At 42.6% G+C, this 20000-nt stretch overlaps 2 protein-coding genes and 1 long non-coding RNA gene across 3 annotated transcripts in view; 2 read left to right on the plus strand and 1 right to left on the minus strand.

The window, feature by feature from the left end:
* LOC133541417 (uncharacterized) overlaps window positions 1–319 on the plus strand; it is a 1677-nt gene extending 1358 nt beyond the window's left edge. Inside the window, exon 5 of the long non-coding RNA XR_009803872.1 lies at window positions 1–319. This exon is cut by the window's left edge and continues 381 nt beyond it. This is a non-coding gene — a long non-coding RNA (uncharacterized LOC133541417).
* Window positions 320–388: 69 nt separating this feature from the next.
* Window positions 389–4396, plus strand: LOC133541159 (uncharacterized). Its single transcript, XM_061884278.1, has 2 exons — window positions 389–1955; window positions 2353–4396. Exons 1-2 carry the CDS (start codon window positions 441–443, stop codon window positions 4159–4161), a joined length of 3324 nt encoding a protein of 1107 aa, XP_061740262.1. The 5' UTR covers window positions 389–440; the 3' UTR covers window positions 4162–4396.
* A 10170-nt stretch (window positions 4397–14566) lies between these two features.
* Window positions 14567–20000, minus strand: part of triobpb (TRIO and F-actin binding protein b) — a 61852-nt gene continuing 56418 nt past the window's right edge. The window contains exon 12 of the mRNA XM_061885033.1: window positions 14567–17897. Within this exon, the coding sequence (XP_061741017.1) occupies window positions 17736–17897 (162 nt within the window). The 3' untranslated portion in view covers window positions 14567–17735. The remainder of the gene's footprint in view (window positions 17898–20000) is intronic.

Genomic DNA, 20000 nt, shown 5'->3' on the forward strand with positions numbered 1-20000 from the left:
TGGGAGGGGCGACACCCTCGGGGGAATGTTTGGATTTTTCGGAGGTGGTGGGGGTCATGCAGAACCAACCGTCAACGGCTGACCAATCAATTTCAAATGAGACCCAGAGGGGTGATGGGGTAAATGTCTTGAGGAGGGAAACATTCAACAATATACAACTATCCAGCGTTTTAACTTTTCCTCAAAACAACGATGTAACAGATTACGCCACATTTTACCGCGGAGTCTTGGGGAGCCTTAAAAAGCTGACACAGATGGTAACTAAGGAAGCTAGACCCGACGATATCATTCAATTGGAGTTATCCGGTGAAAGTGCAAATCAACATACTTCATTTACATTTCGAAACGATGCCGGGGCTGTGATGAATGCTTTTCAAGACCTGTTAGATCTGTTGGTACAATCAAACGTTGAAATATTGAACGATGAAGAAATACAGGTGATGGTCCAGGTGATACATAACCCTCGAGGTGGTGTAAGAAGAAAAATCGAAACCCTTTTGGAACATGAAATCCGCAGAAAAAAAGCTCGTTATCTTTACAATCCATTAAACTCGAATAATCAACTATGTTTTGCCATTAGCCTAGCAAGTCTGTTACATCCTGAATTTACAGATAGCCAGGCTGTGGCGGAGGCTGAAAAAATACAGAGAAAAGCGGGCTTAGACGAACAGACTTCCGTCACTTTCAGTCATATTCGTGAATTTGAAAAAGTGGTACGTCGTAAAATTGTCATACTGTACAGAGAAGAGGGCCAACGACCCCTCTCACGGTTCGAGACGGATTACCCCAAATCAGAAAATCCGTTGTATCTGTATTTATCTCAGAATCATTACAGCGGTATCATTAACATTAAAGGTTTTTTGTCAAAACCGTACGTTTGTCACTACTGTTACCAAGGGTACGACAAACCCAACAGACACAAATGCGACGGCTATTGCTTGGTCTGTACACAAAACGGGTGTGTAAAAATAGAGGGGAAAACTGTGCTTTGCAGGGATTGCAACATGTGGTGTCGTTCTCCTGTATGTCTCCTCAGACACAGGGTAAAACACCGGGTTATGGAAAAACTCGTCAGCAACTGCGATCGGCGAAAGAAATGCCTTAAATGCAACCTATTTTACGATGTACCTGTGGCTACAGGTATCGCTAAACACACGTGCCCTAAGTTAAAATGTCAAATATGTAAAGAAGAGCTACCTCGCAGTGACTCAGAGACACCTGAAACACGACATCTTTGCTATATACAACCCCAACCACGTGAAGTAAACCACAATGATAATATCATATTCTATGATTTTGAGACGTTTGTCGATGACAATCACACTCACATTCCCTTTCTAGTCTGTACCAAGACGCTGCAAGGAGAAGAGTGGTGTGCTTTTGGACTGGATTGTGTTACAGTTTTCCTCAATCATTTCAGGAAACCTCGGTATCTTAAATCTACATTTATAGCCCACAATTCGAGAGGATTTGACGGTTACTTGATTCTGAGAGGCATGGTACAGCTGGGTATAGCACCCTTAATTATCATGCAGGGGAGTAAAGTTCTCTGTTTTAAAGACCCTGATTTTTTGCAAAAATACATTGACTCGCTTTCCTTCCTTACCGTGCCGCTTAGCGCTATGCCAAAAGCGTTAGGACTCGGTGATTGCTGGTCCAAGGGGTATTTTCCTCACAAATTTAGTTCGGAGGAACATTTAAATTATGTCGGAAAATACCCCGCAATCAGCAATTACGGCGTAGAACGCATGACACCTGTTGAACGCACCAAGTTTGAGACGTGGTATCAAAATGAGAAAAGCGAGGTCTTTGATTTTCAAAAACAAGCGGTACACTACTGTAAAAACGACGTCAATGTTCTTCGTGAGGGTTGCATCAAATTTAGAGCCGAGTTTACGAGCGAGACGGGTGTTGACCCCTTCTCCCGTATCACCATAGCCTCGGCCTGCATGAAGGTGTCCATCCATCCATTTTCTACCGCTTATTCCCTTTTTGGGGTCGCGGGGGGCACTGGCGCCTATCTCAGCTACAATCGGGCGGAAGGCGGGGTACACCCTGGACAAGTCGCCACCTCATCGCAGGGCCAACACAGATAGACAGACAACATTCAGACTCACATTCACACACTAGGGCCAATTTAGTGTTGCCAATCAACCTATCCCCAGGTGCATGTCTTTTGAGGTGGGAGGAAGCCGGAGTACCCGGAGGGAACCCACGCATTCACGGGGAGAACATGCAAACTCCACACAGAAAGATCCCGAGCCTGGATTTGAACCCAGGACTGCAGGACCTTCGTATTGTGAGGCAGACGCACTAACCCCTCTGCCACCGTGAAGCCCGGCCTGCATGAAGGTGTTTGTGACTAATTTCCTCGAGCCGCGTTCTCTAGCCATACCTTCCCCGGATAACTACCGAGGGTTGTGTAAAAAATACTCACACACCAGCATCCAATGGTTAGAATGGGAGTCGCATCGTCGTGGTATTTTCATTCAGCATGCTTTAAACAAAGGCGAAAAACAGATGGGGGCATACTTTGTGGATGGGTTTGCTATAATCGGTGGCAAACCATTCGTCTGGGAATTTCAGGGGTGTTTTTATCACGGATGCCCGACGTGTTTCGAACCCGGTGCTGTATGCCCTTTGACAAACACACCGTTCGAGGAGTTGCACAAGGCTACCGAGAAAAAAATGAAAGCGTTAAAGCGTGACCACAAGGTCAACATCATCGTCATCAGAGAGCACGAGTGGAATGAAATGAAAAAATCAAACCCTAGGGTAATAGACTTTCTCAAAACACGCAATTACCCCGCACCTCTCATGCCTCGAGACGCTCTTTATGGAGGTAGGACAAGCGCCTTTTGCTTGAGGCACACGGCGGGTGAGAACCAGCGTGTATTGTATGAGGATGTCACCTCTCTCTACCCATACGTCAACAGCGCATTTCCTTACCCCCTGGGTCATCCTGTCATCATCCACACGGATTTTGACGATGTTGGAAACTATTTCGGTCTGGTCAGAGCCGTTGTTCACCCTCCTCGAGGTCTCTATTTCCCTGTGCTACCCTACAGAACGGTCAAGGGTAAACTAGTGTTTACACTTTGCCGCACATGCGCAGAAAACAATAACCAGCAGGAACCCTGCGAACATGATGAGGAAGGAAGGGCATTGACGGGAGTCTGGGTCACGCTCGAATTCAACAAAGCTTTACAGTTGGGATACAGAGTCGGTAAGATTACGGAGGTGTGGCACTTTGAAGAACGGAGTGAAACCGTTTTTACGGGTTATGTTCAAACTTTCCTAAAGGGTAAGCAAGAAGCTTCAGGGTATCCCAAAGAAGCCGTCGATGCAGAAAGCAGGGAAAAGTACATTCGTGAATATCGTGAAAATCAGGGAATACAGCTGGATGCTGAAAAAATCGAACCCAACCCTGCCAAGAGACAAATGTCAAAACTCTGTTTAAACAGCCTTTGGGGAAAGTTTGCGGAGAGGCGCAATAGAACTCAGACCATCTTGGTGAGAAAAAGTGAAGTATTTTTTGACTTTGTATTTTCAGGAAAATATCAGGTTGAATATTTTTCCTTTCTCAACGAGCAAATTGCTATGGTGCAATGGCAATACAGTAAAAGCAGCGTGGTGCTTCCCGGTAACACAAATAATGTATTTGTTGCTGCTTTTACCACCGCTTACGCACGTTTGAAAATGTACGGTTACCTAGAGGGGTTGCAAGAGAGAGTTCTTTACACAGACACCGATAGTTTAATCTACACGGTAAACGAGGGGGAAGTTTCTCTGGAGACGGGGTCCTATCTAGGCGATTTGACGGATGAGTTGGGAGGAGACAGCATTCACGAATTCGCCTCCGCCGGTCCAAAGAGTTATGCCTACCAAACCCTGCAGGGTAAAAAAACTGTGCTGCGTGCCAAAGGAATCACTCAAACCCGCGAGTGTTGTGAGAGGGTCAACTTTGACAGCGTTAAAGATTTGGTGGAGGGCTATCTGGAGGAAGACAAAACAGGTGCGATCTACACCCCTCATCACCAAATTGTTCGTGATAAAAGGGGGTTCCTTTTAAATAACTCGTCTTTCGAAAAAAAGTTTCGAGTGGTGTATGACAAAAGACGTCTCTTTCCCGACGGGAAAACTTTACCTTTCGGGTATTAGAGAGGAAATGGAAAAAATGGAACGAGTAGACTTTGATCCCAGATTTCATACACCTTTTTCATGCCTGGTTGTAGGACCTAGTGGTTGCGGAAATACTTTTTTTGTAAAATGTGTATTGGAAAATTGTGAACACGTCATGAATTCTGTACCCGACAACATTGTGTGGATTTATACATCTTTCCAACCCATGTATGCTGAATTAAAAAAGATGAATAAAAAAATAAAATTTGTTGAAGGACTGCCTGATTCCTTTGAAGATGAAAACTTGTTTCCGGACGATCAGACCCATTTGGTGATTTTGGACGATGTTATTTTTCAAGCCTCAAATCACCCCGAAGTGGTTAAAATTTTCACGCAGTATAGACATCATAGAAATATGAGCGTTATGATGCTGACCCAGAATGTTTTTCATCAGGGAAAATTTTCACGCACCATTAGCTTAAACTGTAATTATATGATACTGTTTAAGAACCCGCGGGACAGATTGCAGATTAACGTGTTGGCACAGCAAATGTTCCCCGCACAAAAAAGTTTTTTCTTGGAAAGTTTTGCGGATGCTACTTTGGATGCTCATGGCTATTTATTGGTCGACCTGACACCTTTCTGTCCAGAACAATACAGACTGAGGTCGGGCGTGCTTCCGCACCAGTGGCCCGTTGTCTACGTGCCAAAAACATAATGTCAAAGCGTGTAAAGAGGAACGGTCCCATGTTAAAAGCTCTGTACCATGCCACACCACAAAAACGTCGAGATATTCTGAGTCACGGCTCACCAGACTTTATCCAGACGCTGTGTGAAATTGCTTTAAACATTCTGAAGGGTAATGTGCCCTTATCACCGTCTCAATTTGCTCAGCTTAAAAAACAAAAGAAAATCATCCGACTGCTGGCTGATAAAAGGACTGGACTGAAACGCAAACGCCAGACTCTGATGAAACAGTCGGGCGGTTTTCTTCTACCCTTACTGGCCACCGTCGTACCGTTTATAGGGAATCTTATCGGTGGATTGACCGGAAAAGGTTGAAGATGAAAAAGGCTCAAAAAATGTTTCTCCTATCCCCCCAACAATTAAATCGTCTGACTCGCCCGGAGCCGACTATCAGAGACTCGGCGGAGGATGATCTAGATGTTAAAATGAGAGCCGTCTTAAACAAACCCGGAATGAATCCTCATGAAAGAATAAAAATATACGATACCCTACTGCAGAGATATCTCGGCCTGTTGAAGCAGGGGCAACGGGAGGAGAAAAGGATGACTCTGACTTTACACAAGGATTTGCGGGGTGAACCATGGAATGACTCTGAGGATAAACCGGAGGATAAACCAGAGGATAAACCGATGGATAAAACGATGGATAAACCGGAGGATAAACCTCGGAATACTGGCGGGGGGTCAAAGGATGTCACGATGATCGAAGTTCTGAAAATCCTCCCCCGACGCGACCGTAACAACGCCGAGTACATTATGAAAAAATTATCCGAGAATGATAAGGGGTGGACCTCTAAAGGAGAGTTTGTTCAAAACGGTACACCGGTGCAGGGATCTCATATGATCGATTTACTGAAACACCTGATGCAACGGTCCAAAAATCCACAGACCCGCACGCCTGAGGGTTGGAGAAAATTTTTAACAGCGTTGACGGAGCTAAATATCCCCACATCGACCATTCATAACCGAGATCAATACAGACGTCTGAAAGCGGATGGAGAGTTTGAATCAGAATGGGTGGAAAAAGAAACATTTCTATCCCCCGTGAGGAAAAGAAGAGGTAGAAAAGTGACATTGTCCCCACATTGGTTAAACCTTGAATGAATAATGACAAAACTCTTGTTTCAATAAAATGTTTTTTTTATTCATCAAACGCAGTGTGTACAGCATTTTCATTTCAACGGTTCAAAAAAGTTTCTAAACAACAGACGTCTTGTACGCCACAACGACTACTATTATTCTTATTCGTGCTAGTACAACGTTGAATTTTTTTAACCAGGGTATATGCTTCAAGATCATTTTTTACTACATCATCTGTGTATAAAGACAAAACTTGTTCAAAAGACAGTCCGCAAAATCGATGGTGCAGATAATAAACTGTGGACAAAGGGTGTTGAAGCTGTAGGTTGTGGTACAATATACGGTCAGAACGATTTTCCAAAAAGTTCAAGATGCTCCGAGGGTAGTAATCAAAATCGGGAGAAAATCCATAAGAATCAAAAAAAGTGGCGGTCCCATCTTCCTCCAGAGTCATCGATAACCAGTGCTCCCCCGGTCGATGTCCTTCGTGGGTGTTGACGATAAAGTAGGAGGGTGGGGTAAAGGAGCGAGTCAGTGAGGGGAGTTGGTCGGAGGCCCATACACCACAGAAAACATTCCCCAACACTCGTCGCAGAAGCTTCTCCAGTTGATGGTTATTCATCTCCGTCGTCAATAATAATCCACCAGCACTTGTCGTTTGGAATCAATTTCCAAAATAGAATCGTAACATGCGTAAACCACAAGAGTGACCGTGTTGGGTAAGGGTACTCTGAATCTCATTTCCAACCTCAAAGTGCCATTAGAAACCCGAGACAATGCGTCGCTGTCCTCTCCCGGATTGAGATTGAACACAAACAGCGAATAACCCCGTTCAAAATCTTGTCTGTTGATGCACAGAGGTAAATCTTTCATATGCCTCCCTGTAGCGGTAAACATGTTGTAAAACTCTCTGACCGAACCCCCCTGGTTAAATTGGGGTTGGAAAGCTTTGGAGGGAATTTGTTTTCCCGCGTGACAGAGAGTGATGTATTCTGCGTTAAAATGCTGGAAATTAAAGGGTGAGAGATCTCTTCTTCCTGTGAAAGCTTCGTGATTTACCATGCCCAAAACAATGTATTTAGGCATCGTGCCCAAAAACAAATTTTCTTGGGTGCATACTCTGGAATTTTCAGGGATAGAGTAGGTTTTCACGCTGACCCGTGACAAAGGGTAGAGTGCGTTTCCTTTGAGTAAGGCCGAGGCGTGCCCCAATCGTACGGCCGGCGAAACGGTGACCTTTTTTGTGAAGAGAGAGGCACCCAGCACTTTCAGACGGAAAGTACCGTCCGCAGCCCCTGTGAGACAAAAGGCGTCGCTGGCACGCGTGAGTTTGATCCTCAGATCCACCGAGTTGAGAAGGAGTCTCTCGCTGAAAAGAATGTCTGCGTGGAGGGGTCCTAGTAGCTGAACCTCTTTAGATTCAGCCGTGTAACCGGCTCTGATGTTGAGTCCTTTGTTTGGTCCGTTCGCTGTTTCTATAGAGTCTATTGAGCCGCCGGTGTCTTTGTGAAATAACCCGGCTGAGAATTGACTTCTGAGTGTGGCTTCAGAATAGTTTAGTAGCGTTTCAATTATCGCCCTGTATGGGTGTGTGGCGCTGGATTGAGAAATCAGTCTTTCCCCGAGCATAATGTCGCATTGGCTGAAGATGGTGTTTAGAGGATAATTGATGAGACCCACATTGGCGTCGTTTGGGATATTTGATCCATCGGCGCGGGTAATTTTAACCCGCAGGTAAAGTAATGTGTCGTTCAGATCCAAGTACTTTTCACCTTCTCCCGGGATGAAAAATTCAATAGGACCCCCGTCAGTGATGGCGGATAGCGGCAGGACTTCTGTGTAGGATTTATCATCGATAGACATCTGAGTCATAGGAGCTGAAAATAAATCCAGCTCGGCCATCGTGCATTCGGCCGAATTTTGATGTAAAAGAGCCATCTTTTTTCTTTTTTTAAAAAATATATCGTGTGAGGGAACGACGGTCCTTCTCTTTGAAAACCTTTTACCGACTGATTTTCTTCTCCCCAGATGACGGCGTTTTTTACCACTCGTTGAGAGACGCCGTCCCGGGGGTCTCTTTCGGGGTTGTCTAGCCAGGACCATTATTCCTCCTGATCCGTCTTGTACCCCACTACCCATTTTTCCAACGGCATGACTGAATACGTCGGAAGCGATATTTTTTGCCGCTGTTTTAAGATGAGGTTTGACCAGGGCAAAACCTCTTTTCACAAGAGGTGATACAAAACGAAACAACCTGGAAAACACGGAGCCTATCCCACGCCCGTACATCACAGGTGAACCTGTGAAACCGGGGAGGGAACCCCCCACTTGGCTTTCGTAATAACCCACTAAACGTAGAGGGTCGTGCATGGGTTGACTCATTCTCATTGTTGTTGGTTTTACTTTCTAACGGGTCTAAAGTGGAGCTTCGCGATGGTCTTTCCAAAGGTGAAGTCGACGTGTTTGTTCTGATCAGATTTAATCTCCACCCTGATGTTTTCAATGTGATTTTTCGAGACGGGTAAATAGTAGGCGGGGTTAAAACACTTGGTGACAATCTCACCGTAAGCTCCCTCTACACTCACGATTCTCAAAAGAGGAGCATAAGCGTCGCCTACTATCTGAGGTCGCACCACGTCACTGTAACAGTAGAGATGGTAGAAACCGGCGTTTATATCCGCGGGATAGGGGGCCGACCCGCGGTCAAAGTTGATCCACTTTCCAGGTTTCACTCCCATGATGTAAGCCAGGGAAGGGGCAAAACGAAAATGAGTTTGACCCCCTGATTGATAGGAGATTCGCTTTTTAACATCGTCAAAGGCTATCCTCACATCGTTGTCAATTTTTTGTAAAGATTCATTCAGTTCATTTATGAATCGTGTAACGTTCTCATAACATCCCCCTCTCAATTCTTGACGGTAAACTATCCCCATTCCAGGATTGCTTTCAGATCCCACCGGTGGAGGTCTCTTTAGCCATTCATAAAATGCTCCGTTACAAACATTATACCATGAGCGAGGGTATGAAATCTCTGTTAAGGCCACCTCCCATGAGCCTGCTAAATCTATATGTTGACTTAAATCTATCTGGTAATGGGAACTTTTGTTTTCTTTAAATACGTTGAGGCTGGCGTTGGAGGGTAAGGTGAGGTAAAAACCCTCGTTGCAGGAATGATCCATAATGCTCGATGATCTTTAGACTGTGAGGCTCATCAAAGGCATCAGATTGTTTTATACATTTGTAAGGAGGTCAGCGTCCACCCAACTGTTGAATTTTTCGGGCCAGTTTTTCCAGTGCACTAGAACTTGTTTTTTGCCACCGACCGTACGTCGTTTTAGAATTTCCTCCACATGATAGCGCTTGTCCTCGCTCTCTTTTACTTTCTGCAACTCGGCTTCGTAAAAAGAACCCTCTATTATTTCACCGTCAAAATCTTTCAGTCTGTATGCCGGGGAAGATCGAGGGAGACGTCGTGTTATTGTAAACACCTCGTCTGTAAAACTCTGTTCATATTTTTTATCAAACACTCCTCTCACTTTGGATATTCTCACCATATCTCCCGTGGCAAATTTGTATTTGCGTTTGAATGCTGTGAATGAGCCGTAGAGATTCTCAAACACTTGAGGGGTATTTTCCAAAGTCACATCCACCGGTTTAATTTTAATACTGCTGTGATATCCGTGATTGTAGCTTTTTACCAAGTCTTGTAAGACGTCTAGGTAGCGCCTGGTGTTGTTGGCTGTAAAATATCTCCACATTCTCCCTTTCAGAGTACGATTAAATCTTTCAATCACCGAAGCTTTGAGATCGCTGGCCGTAGAAAAATGTACAATATTGTGTTTCTTCATCAGAGCTTGAAAACGCTTGTTAAAAAATTATTTTTCCGCGTCGGTTTGGAGTTTGCGAGGAATCTGACTTTCCCCCAACACCGATTGAAACGATTCAACCACCTCCACGGACGTCTTTCTCCTCAAAACCCTCACATAGGCCTTCTTGGAAAATACATCTATGACCGTTAATAAATAATTATAACCGTCGTTATATTCAGCCAAGGCTTGCATGTCACAGAGGTCGGCTTGAAACTGGGTTAAAGGTCGCGGGACAAAGACTCTGTTTCTTGGAAAATGAATGCGAACCGGTTTATGGAGTGTATAGGCGTCCTGTCCCGTTAAATATTCTTGAACTTTTTCTTTTGTGACACGTTGCCCCGTTTCATCCTGCACAGCTCGATGGAGTCGATCTACCCCTCCAAAACTACCCGGGTGTGCGGGTGTATAGTATGCTTTTTCCATAGCTTTCTCCATTGTGGAAAGACAAAGAGAAATGAACTCGTGTTGCTTGGTACACATTTCTTTTATTCATTCATGGAAACAACACAATGAATCTAAAACAGTTTGTTTTTATTCATTCATGGACACCACACAGCGAATCTAAAACAATTTTTCTATAAACTATAAACTATAATCAAGGTTTGATGTAAAACAGGTATACCGTAGGTGAATTTAATCGCTTCGTGCAGTTTTTGTAGTTCAAACAAAACGTTGACGGGGATGTCGCATCGTAGACGATACATCGACATATCAACAAACAGAGCATATAAAATGAACACGTGATAAGGAGAAGGTTGAAAAGACTTTTCTTTAGACCATTCCTTCAAAATTGTTTCAAAAATGTCAAAGTCAAAAGCATGAGAGACAACGGATTTCCAGGTAGCTTCCCAGGTAGGCTTAGAGCGGGCATAATCAAGAATAATTTGTAGTTTTTGAGGTTTGTCTCGTTTTAGAACATACGCTTCCATCGCGTCAATCAACGGGTAAATAACAGCGTGGTTCTCGATAGAGTTTACAAGTTTTCTCCAATAATTACCCATCTTTTTTGTAATTATTCCAACACTCTGTCACCATATCCAGATGTCTCAAAATCGTTTCATCACCCCGTACCAACTCGTTGTACACGTCATCTATGGCCCACCAGACATTTCTCTCAGATTTCAGTTGAGACAGCAGAGAGTCGGCGTAGGATTCGACCCATGAATCCTCAGCCTCGATGCGACGAAGCATCAGCAAGCGTTGAATGGCTTGAATGAATTTAGACGTACGCAGAGTCTTGATGAGTCCGTCGTAGTTGTACAGGAGAAAGTCCTCTTCATAGGGTTCCAGGCACGGGTGGTTTCTCTGGCTCGGATGGTTCACCCGACAACCGTAACATTCGCTCTGCCTGAACTGGCGGATGGCCTCGTTGAGGAGATGAAACACGGCCGTTTTCACCGTGCTGGTGAAAAGCAACCACTTCCCCCCATCGGTTTCATCATCGATGTGCAACGGGGGGTCCAAGAGTGACGGGGATGGTGACGGGGGTGGTGGCGGGGACGGCGGAGGTGTTATGATGATCAGGTCATTCTCCTTTTCCTCCTCCTTCCTATCGTCATCTGGCAAAGACTGCGTAGCGTTGTCGGTTTTCATCCCCCATCTGCAGAAACATCTGCCGAAGCGACACGTCTCATCGTCGCTCACCACCTCCGATCCAGCCGTCGTTTCAGGAGGGTTAAAGATCTCGGCCATGTTTGCTTCATCAGTCGTGTTTACGGATGTTTTGAAATTGTCCTGTGGTATAAGACGGGTCTTTACGCGTCTGATGGTCTTGTTTGCCATTTTCTTGTTTGAGATCCGTGCGTTCAAAAAAGGGAGCCAATATGGTCTGGTCGAAAAAAAATTGCAGGGTGGGGTTGTTTTTATAGGGAGGGTCGAAAAAAAAAGTCTCGACCAATCAAACTGACGCTATGATTTTCAAAGGGTATTGGACGAGCCGGAGGAGGGGGTGTTTCCTTGAAGGTTATTGGTTGAAACTGAAGCGGGGGAGGTCCTTTCGTCCTCCGTCGGGGGTGTGGTCTCAAAGGACAACTTTCTTCTCGTCGTCAGCATGCTTTTCCATTGTCGACTGCTTCGGAACAAGTCGTTTATTTTCTCCTTCATCGACGCCATTCGCTCTCGCCATGCCACGATGGGTACGACCACCAACGGTGTAAACACCCCGCATTCATCGTTGAAAGACTCCAGGGAAAAGACATCGGGCTCGGTCCACTGAGCCGGATAGGTACCGGTGATTTTTGGAGCACGGAGACTGGCACGTAAAAACCAACGACCCGAGGCTGAAGATTTCGTCTCCCAGGTAGCGCTGAACAGAATTCTTCTCTCATTCAACTCATCCATCGTCGGGTAAGTAAACAAGCTTCCTTTTACGCGTTTATCCACCGGTGAAGGATCACGCCACAGGAAATCGGGCATTGCCAGTCTTAAAACTTCCCAATCCACGGTAGATAACGATGAAAATATCGAGAAAGGGCTTCCGTCTCTTCTTTCTTTTAGCTGAAATAAGCAGATATCACCCATTTCGTATCTGAATACAAATCCAAAAGATCCCTCCATCCCGTACGCTTCCAAGTCCCATTTCTCACGCAAAGACTCGGTCGGCGGCATCTGAATACGATTTAGAAACACTCGACTTTTTTGCGGAGCGTCAATGTAAGTTTTATTATTTTTATAAATCGACACGGGCGTTTCACTAATCATGACCGAATCGAACAAAGTCTTTACGCTAACGTATAAAGCTCCAAATAATGACTAAGCCTTACACCGCCCTTTTGTACCCCTCCTCTGCGTGTGTGTGTGTGTGTGAAGTGCGTGCGTGTCCACATCTCCACACGTAACATTCCCAGCCATCAATACATCGAAATCTGGAAGTTGTTTCAAACGATCGTAAACATTTAAACTATCAAATATATGGTCACATGCTGCTCAGATGACATTGCTTTCTTAAAAAACTGAACCCTCCTTTGTTCCCTCGTCAGGTCTTAACTCCACCCTCTTCCTGGTTTAACCACTCCCACCACAGGTCTTAACTCTGCCCTCTTTCTGGTTAAAACTCCACCCTCTTCCTGGTTTAACCACTCCCACCGCAGGTCTTAACTCCACCCTCTTCCGGTGTAAGCCACACCCACTTGACCTTGACATTTGACCCCGACCTTTGACTTTGACCTTTGACCCTTGACCCCTCATAAATCATTTACCTTTGAACTTGACCCCTCATAAATCATTGACCTTTGATTTATGAGGGGTCATAAATCACTTTTTGACAGAAGGTATGGTCTTAACTTCTCATATATATATATATATATATATATATATATATATATATATATATATATATATATATATATATATATATATAAAGACAAAAGGGGCTACCTAAAAACATTTAAATGTTTTTAACAAATACATCAATTTAAACCATTAAGCCAATTAGAAAATCTAGGCCTTACTTTCATACATCGACATTTATGTTGAAAAAATGTTGCCTGGAGCATAACAATGTTGACATACATTTTTCTATGTTAGTCATTTATAAAAAATACCAAATTTAATCTCTTCAATATTGAATGGGGACATTGCCAAACCCTTGTTTCTCAGCCAATCTCTGATCTCCTTCCAGAACACATGTAGACTCTCACATTCCACGGACAGATGATTGACATCCTCTACAGCTCCACGTATACAACAGCCATCAACCTTCATGTTAAATTTAAGTTAAAAAAAATCCTTTGAAGGCTATGTTACATTAATAATTTTGAATTGTATTTCTTTAATTTGGGAAGAATTGTGTATGTAATATATCTTGTCTTTATTTTCCTGAGCTCAACTTTTATAAACTCCTTCAGGATATACAGGATATATTGTCTTATGAACTGTGCCCGGAAAATATTTCACTAAAACTGCCAGCATCAGTGTTTATGCTCTGAATTTTGCTGACATTTTTATTCAGTGAAACTGACAGCATCATCCATCCATCCATTATCTACCGCTTGTCCCTTTCGGGGTCGCTGCATTCAGATGGTAGGCGGCGTACACCCTGGACAAGTCGCCACCTCATCGCAGGGCTAACACAGATACAGACAACATTCACACTCACATTTACGCACTAGGGTCAGTTTAGTGTTGCCAATCAACTTATCCCCAGGTGCATGTTTTTGGAGGTGGGAGGAAGCCGGAGTACCCAGAGGGAACCCACGCAATCATGGAAATGTTAACTCCACACATAAAGAACCCGAGCCCGGGATTGAACTCAGGACTACTCAGGACCTTCGTATTGTGAGGCAGATGCACTAACCTCTCCTCCACCGTGCTGCCCTGTCAGCATAATTTGATGTGGAAAAAAAAATGTAGTTCACAAAATTAAAACGCAAAAAATTCAGTGTAAAAAAAAAATGGTGATAAAGACAAATTAACCTCATACAAAACCAGCAAATGAGGTGAGTTTTGAAGCAAAAAATATTTCTGCACCAATTTTTTAGAGACAGATTTTTTTTACTAAACTTTTACACACTTGATTTCAAAGCAATGTAATTTAACAAACTTAATTTTCAAACAAACAAATTTCGCTCACAAGTTTTTATTAAAAAAAATTGGCAGCATAATTTGATGTAAAAAAAAATCAGGTCAGTGTCAAAAAACACAAATTAAACTCCATATAAATTGTAATTTTCTTCATCGATACTTCATAAAATATGAAGTATCGATTAAAGTGTTAATTTAGACAACCATAAAATACAGTTAGTTATGAGATTTGCTTTTGTTAAAACTTTATTGATAGCAAAACGTTTATCTTTTACACTATACAAGAAAATACAGTATATCTTAAATACAGATTTTTTTAAACACAGGTAGACTTTGTCAAATTGGCTCATTAATGTAAAACCTGTCAAATGTTGAGAAGTTGTGTGTTATGGGCAACATTCAATAACCAGATTTCGAAGCACACAAAATGTAAAGCTCATAAAAGATTCTTGCTGCGCTTCAGTTCATTCGGTCTTTAAAATCAAGACAATAAAAGTGTTTGCTCACAAATTCTGCTTGAACAGTTTTCCAACTGCTGACTTTTGTTCATAAGGTTGCGGCTTAGCTGGAGGCTGGAGCCTATCCCAGAAGCACCAATCATAAAATCTATGTGAAGCAAATATCAAAACAAAACTGCCATTTTTTTGTGCTGTAAACATTTAATGTGTGCCGTTACGTTTTAAATTATTCTAAAATAAATGTTCTAACTAGTGATGTCATCCTGCCCACCCCACCTTGTCAACAACTCCCAAAACTTGCCCCCATTTGTTTGTGCTGCAGCATGTTTTTTCTACCACTATAGTTTCTACGGCACGTCCAACCGGTAGGAGACAACGGAGAAGACCCAGGACACGTCGGAGTGGCTATGTCTCCAAGAAGGCCACGAAATGTCTCAGGATGAATATTTAATGAATAAAAAAAATTGTAGCAAAAATGTTTGGGAAGATTTAGACATGTTTTTGCTGAAATTTTATTTCTAAAAGTAAATTATTGCATGTCGTTCTAATGTGTGGCATCCAGAGACAAGAATATGTTGACAGTCTAAAAGCAACATATCTTTCTTCACTCCAGTTATATGCATTTATATGTAAAAAAAGATATATATAAATGAAAATCGTAAAATCAAATTTGAAGAGAAAAATCGCAATTACTGTATTTTCTCAACTATAGAGTGCACCGGTCTCCCGTCCAAAGGAAAAACCTAGTAACTCACTTCTAGCTGATTTTGAGAAAACAAAGGAAAACCAATCTATCTTGATGCTGTCTTGCAAAGATCTACAAAGTCATCAAACGTATAGATGTTTTCTTGAGCTTTCTTTTTCTTGCCGATTGAGCCATGGATTGAATCTGCTCTCATGAATGTGTGCCCTTTCTCCAGATATTTTATTACAATCTCGAGTGGGCCCCATTCTGCGTTTGCACATTGGGCAAGAGCCGTGTACAGCGTCCAGTTTTTATTTTGACCTTCACAGTTATCTGCCCAAAAGAGTATGCAAGGGGAAGAATCAAGAACAATACATTTAATGAAGTTGCTTGCAACGTCCTGGGCCAATCTTCCAAATATCCCCACGTGCCATAATATCACATAATCAGGTTGACCGTCAGCCCCCATTCGTGCAAATGTCTCATTAAAGACAATAAGGCGACTGAAAAAAAAAAGCTCCGATTGGTCCCTTGAGATACTAGGTTTTCTGTTGTATCTACGCGGTTATGTGATAGTTGCTAGGTCCTGCCATGCGCGTAACAGCTTACTTACGGAACAAATTACAATATCGCATACACTAATGTAAAGCATATCACCTAGGAACTCCAAAATTATTATCAGCTCAGTTTTGACCAAAATTGAGTTACTGGGTTTTGACTTTGGACGGGAGTGGTAGATAAACTGCACGCACTTAATTTGAGGGAAAACAAATATTTTCCCAATATATTAGCCGCAGATATACACATTGTGAAATGAGTTATTTACACAAAAATATTCTGTAAATGTTTATTTATATACCTAATTGTTTCCAAACAGTGTCTGTAACGCGGCAGTCAAGCGGCTGATCAAACAAAACAGAAGTCACAGTCATGGACCCACTAATGCGCAAGCTAGTTCTCAAATCAGCTAAAGATACTTAACTCCACCGTGACGTTTTGGTGAATTTACTGAGGAACTATTGAAACAATACAAAAATAATGCCGTTGTAAGTTAATAATACTAACACAGACACTCATAAACGTATTAACATATTAGCCAATACTAACGCTGCTCGCTTGATTACATTACAATAGCACGTACAGAAATGCATGAAAACACTCCTACATACATCACATATGGGATGCCTTGGTTAAACTTACAATCGTTGCTTGGAGAGATGAATCCTTATGAGTAGCAATGCTATGGACCGCTAAAAGACGGAACAACACTTCTTTTACTCCTGAATGGAAGGACACTCAGTGAGTGAACTCATCCAAAAGATGGCATCATACCACAAGCAATAGCACACCTATTCAATGTGACTGTTTTTAATTTTTTAAAACAGTCAGCAAAGAAAAATCCATAAACTAGCTGCACCGTTTTATAAGGTGCAGGGTTTAAAACGTAGTAAGAAAGTAGCAACTTACAGTCCAAAATTAACGGGATGGTTTTTCTTCAAATTGTACAGCCATAGTGGGGCTACTAGTCAGAAAATGTATTTTGGAATAAGCGCTAAAACCTAACAGCATAAACAATAATTTTACGGCCACAAAGGCAGCACACAGGCAGTGTTTTTTGAATATTTGCAATGATAAGGCAGAACAACTTCACACAGGTGAAGAAATAACCACCAATACCTGGAGGCAATTAAGAGTCTCTGGTAACCCAACATGCATGTTTTGGTGCAGAACATCAAAAATGATCTCCTCTAGAACGATCAAAAATGATAAGCTCTCATTTTAAAGCACATATTTTTAGGAGGAATAAAACTCAACAGACAACATTAGCTTGATTTCGTTCTAAAAGACACACAAAAAATCTGTCGTAAAAGCTGTTCGAGAAGAACCTGAAATGCCTAAAACTAGGACGACAGTTGACAAAAACTCCAGTTAAAAATAAAAAAAAAGGCGCACTCATGGGAGCCAGGAGTATGAATGAGGAAGGTTGACGAATACTCCAGTTTTTTTTTTTTTAAAAAGGCGCACTGACGGGAGCCTGGAGCACGAATGAGGAAGGAAAAGTGCAGTTTATAAAACACGTGGTCCAGTGTAAAAAGGTCAGGTTACCATTGGCACCAGCATTGAAACAAAAGGCACTAGAACTATCTCTCTCCTTTCAGTCACATTTGGAGCAGGCACACCTGGGGGGCACCACCATGGAGGCTCGTTGTTGACTTGCCCTGCCCCGAGCATCACTCCTATCCTTTAAAAGGAGTCAGTGGTCCATGCTGTTCCCCAGCCTCTGGCCCTCCTGCAGAGCGGCCATGGCCAGCCTCAAGTGCTCCTTTAGATTCTGGATCTCGCGATCGCTCCGCCCTTTTATCCCGCTCAGCTCCTCGTTCACCTCCGCGTATCGTGCACCGGCCCGACACTTCTCCTGGAAGAAAGGGCAGACATTTACGTCACGTGACTAAACATTTGACCTGAAAATAAAGCATATACTGTATATATACACACACGCACACACATATATGCCTATATATACTATATATAGGCATACCGGTATATACACATACATATATATGCATATATATACACATACATACATACACATATACACACACACATACATATATATATATATATATATATATATATACATATGGGGATGGCGTGGCGCGGTGGCCGTGCGCAACCCGAGGGTCACTGGTTCAATCCCCACCTAGTATCAACCTCGTCACGTCCGTTGTGTCCTGAGCAAGACACTTCACCCTTGCTCCTGATGGGTGCTGGTTAGCACCTTGCATGGCAGCTCCCTCCATCAGTGTGTGAAAGTGTGTGTGAATGGGTAAATGTGGAAGTAGTGTCAAAGCGCTTTGAGTAACTTGAAGGTAGAAACGCGCTATACAAGTACAACCCATTTATCATTATATACATGCATATGTATACATAAATATATACATGCATATATGTATACATACATACACATGTAAATATACCTGTATATACATACATACATACAAACGCCGTTTCCATATGAGTTGGGAAATTGTGTTAGATGTAAATATAAACAATGATTTGCAAATCCTTTTCAACCCATATTCAATTGAATGCACAACAAAGACAGGATATTTGATGTTCAAACTCATAAACTTTTTTTTTTGCAAATAATAATTAACTTAGAATTTCATGGATGCAACACGTGCCAAATTAGTTGGGAAAGGGCATGTTCACCACAGTGTTACATCACCTTTTCTTTGAACAACACTATAAACGTTCGGGAACTGAGAAAACTATTTGTTGAAGCTTTGAAAGCGGAATTCTTTCCCATTCTTGTTTTATGTAGAGCTTCAGTCGTTCAACAGTCCGGGGTCTCTGCTGTCGTATTTTGCGCTTCATAATGCGCCACACATTTTTGATGGGAGACAGGTCTGGACTGCAGGCGGGCCAGGAAAGTACCTCACTCTTTTTTTACGAAGCCACGCTGTTGTAACGTGCTGAATGTGGCTTGGCATTGTCTTGCTGAAATAAGCAGGGGCGTCCATGAAAAAGACTGCGCTTAGATGGCAGCATATGTTGTTCCAAAACCTGCATGTACCTTTCGGCATTAATAGTGCCTTCACAGATGTGTAAGATACCCATGCCTTGGGCACTAATGCACCCCCATACCATCACAGATGCTGGCTTTTGAACTTTGCGTCGATAACAGTCTGGATGGTTCGCTTCCCCTTTGGTCTGGATGACACCATGTCGAATATTTCCCCCAAAAAATAAAAATGTGGACTCGTCAGACCACAGAACACTTTTCCACTTTGCATCAGTCTATCTTAGATGATCTCGGGCCCAGAGAAGCCGGCAGCGTTTCTGGATGTTGTTGATAAATAGCTTTCGCTTTGCATAGTAGAGATTTAACTTGCACTTACAGATGTAGCGACGAACTGTATTTAGTGACAGTGGTTTTCTGAAATGTTCCTGAGCCTATGTGGTGATATCCTTTAGAGATTAATGTCGGTTTTTGATACAGTGCCGTCTGAGGGATCGAAGGTCACAGTCATTCAATGTTGGATTCCGGCGATGCCGCTTCGTGGAGTGATTTCTCCAAATTCTCTGAACCTTTTGGTGATATTATGAACCGTAGATGTTGAAATCCCTGAATTTCTTGCAATTGCACTTTGACAAACATTGTTCTTTAACTGTTTGACTATTTGCTCACGCAGTTGTGGACAGAGGGGTGTACCTCCCCCCATCCTTACTTGTGAAAGACTGAGCATTTTTGGGAAGCTGTTTTTATACCCAATCATGGCACCCACCTGTTCCCAATTAGCCTGCACACCTGTGGGATGTTCCAAATAAGTGTTTGATGAGCATTCCTCAACTTTATCAGTATTTATTGCCACCTTTCCTAACTTTTTTGTCACGTGTTGCTGGCATCAAATTCTACAGTTAATGATTATTTGCAAAAAAAGCGTTTATCAGTTTGAACATCAAATATGTTGTCTTTGTAGCATATTCAATTGAATATGGGTTGAAAATTATTTGC

The sequence above is a fragment of the Nerophis ophidion genome, linkage group LG23, assembly GCF_033978795.1.
Source record: "Nerophis ophidion isolate RoL-2023_Sa linkage group LG23, RoL_Noph_v1.0, whole genome shotgun sequence".
Classification (NCBI taxonomy): domain Eukaryota; kingdom Metazoa; phylum Chordata; class Actinopteri; order Syngnathiformes; family Syngnathidae; genus Nerophis; species Nerophis ophidion.

Excerpts from the sequence above, each read along its gene's own strand:
- LOC133541159 (XM_061884278.1), top strand. The coding sequence starts at position 441 with ATGGTCCAGGTGATACATAACCCTCGAGGTGGTGTAAGAAGAAAAATC. Across the intron at positions 1,956-2,352 it reads TAGCCTCGGCCTGCATGAAG|GTGTTTGTGACTAATTTCCT; the intron begins GTGTCCATCCAT and ends GCCTGCATGAAG.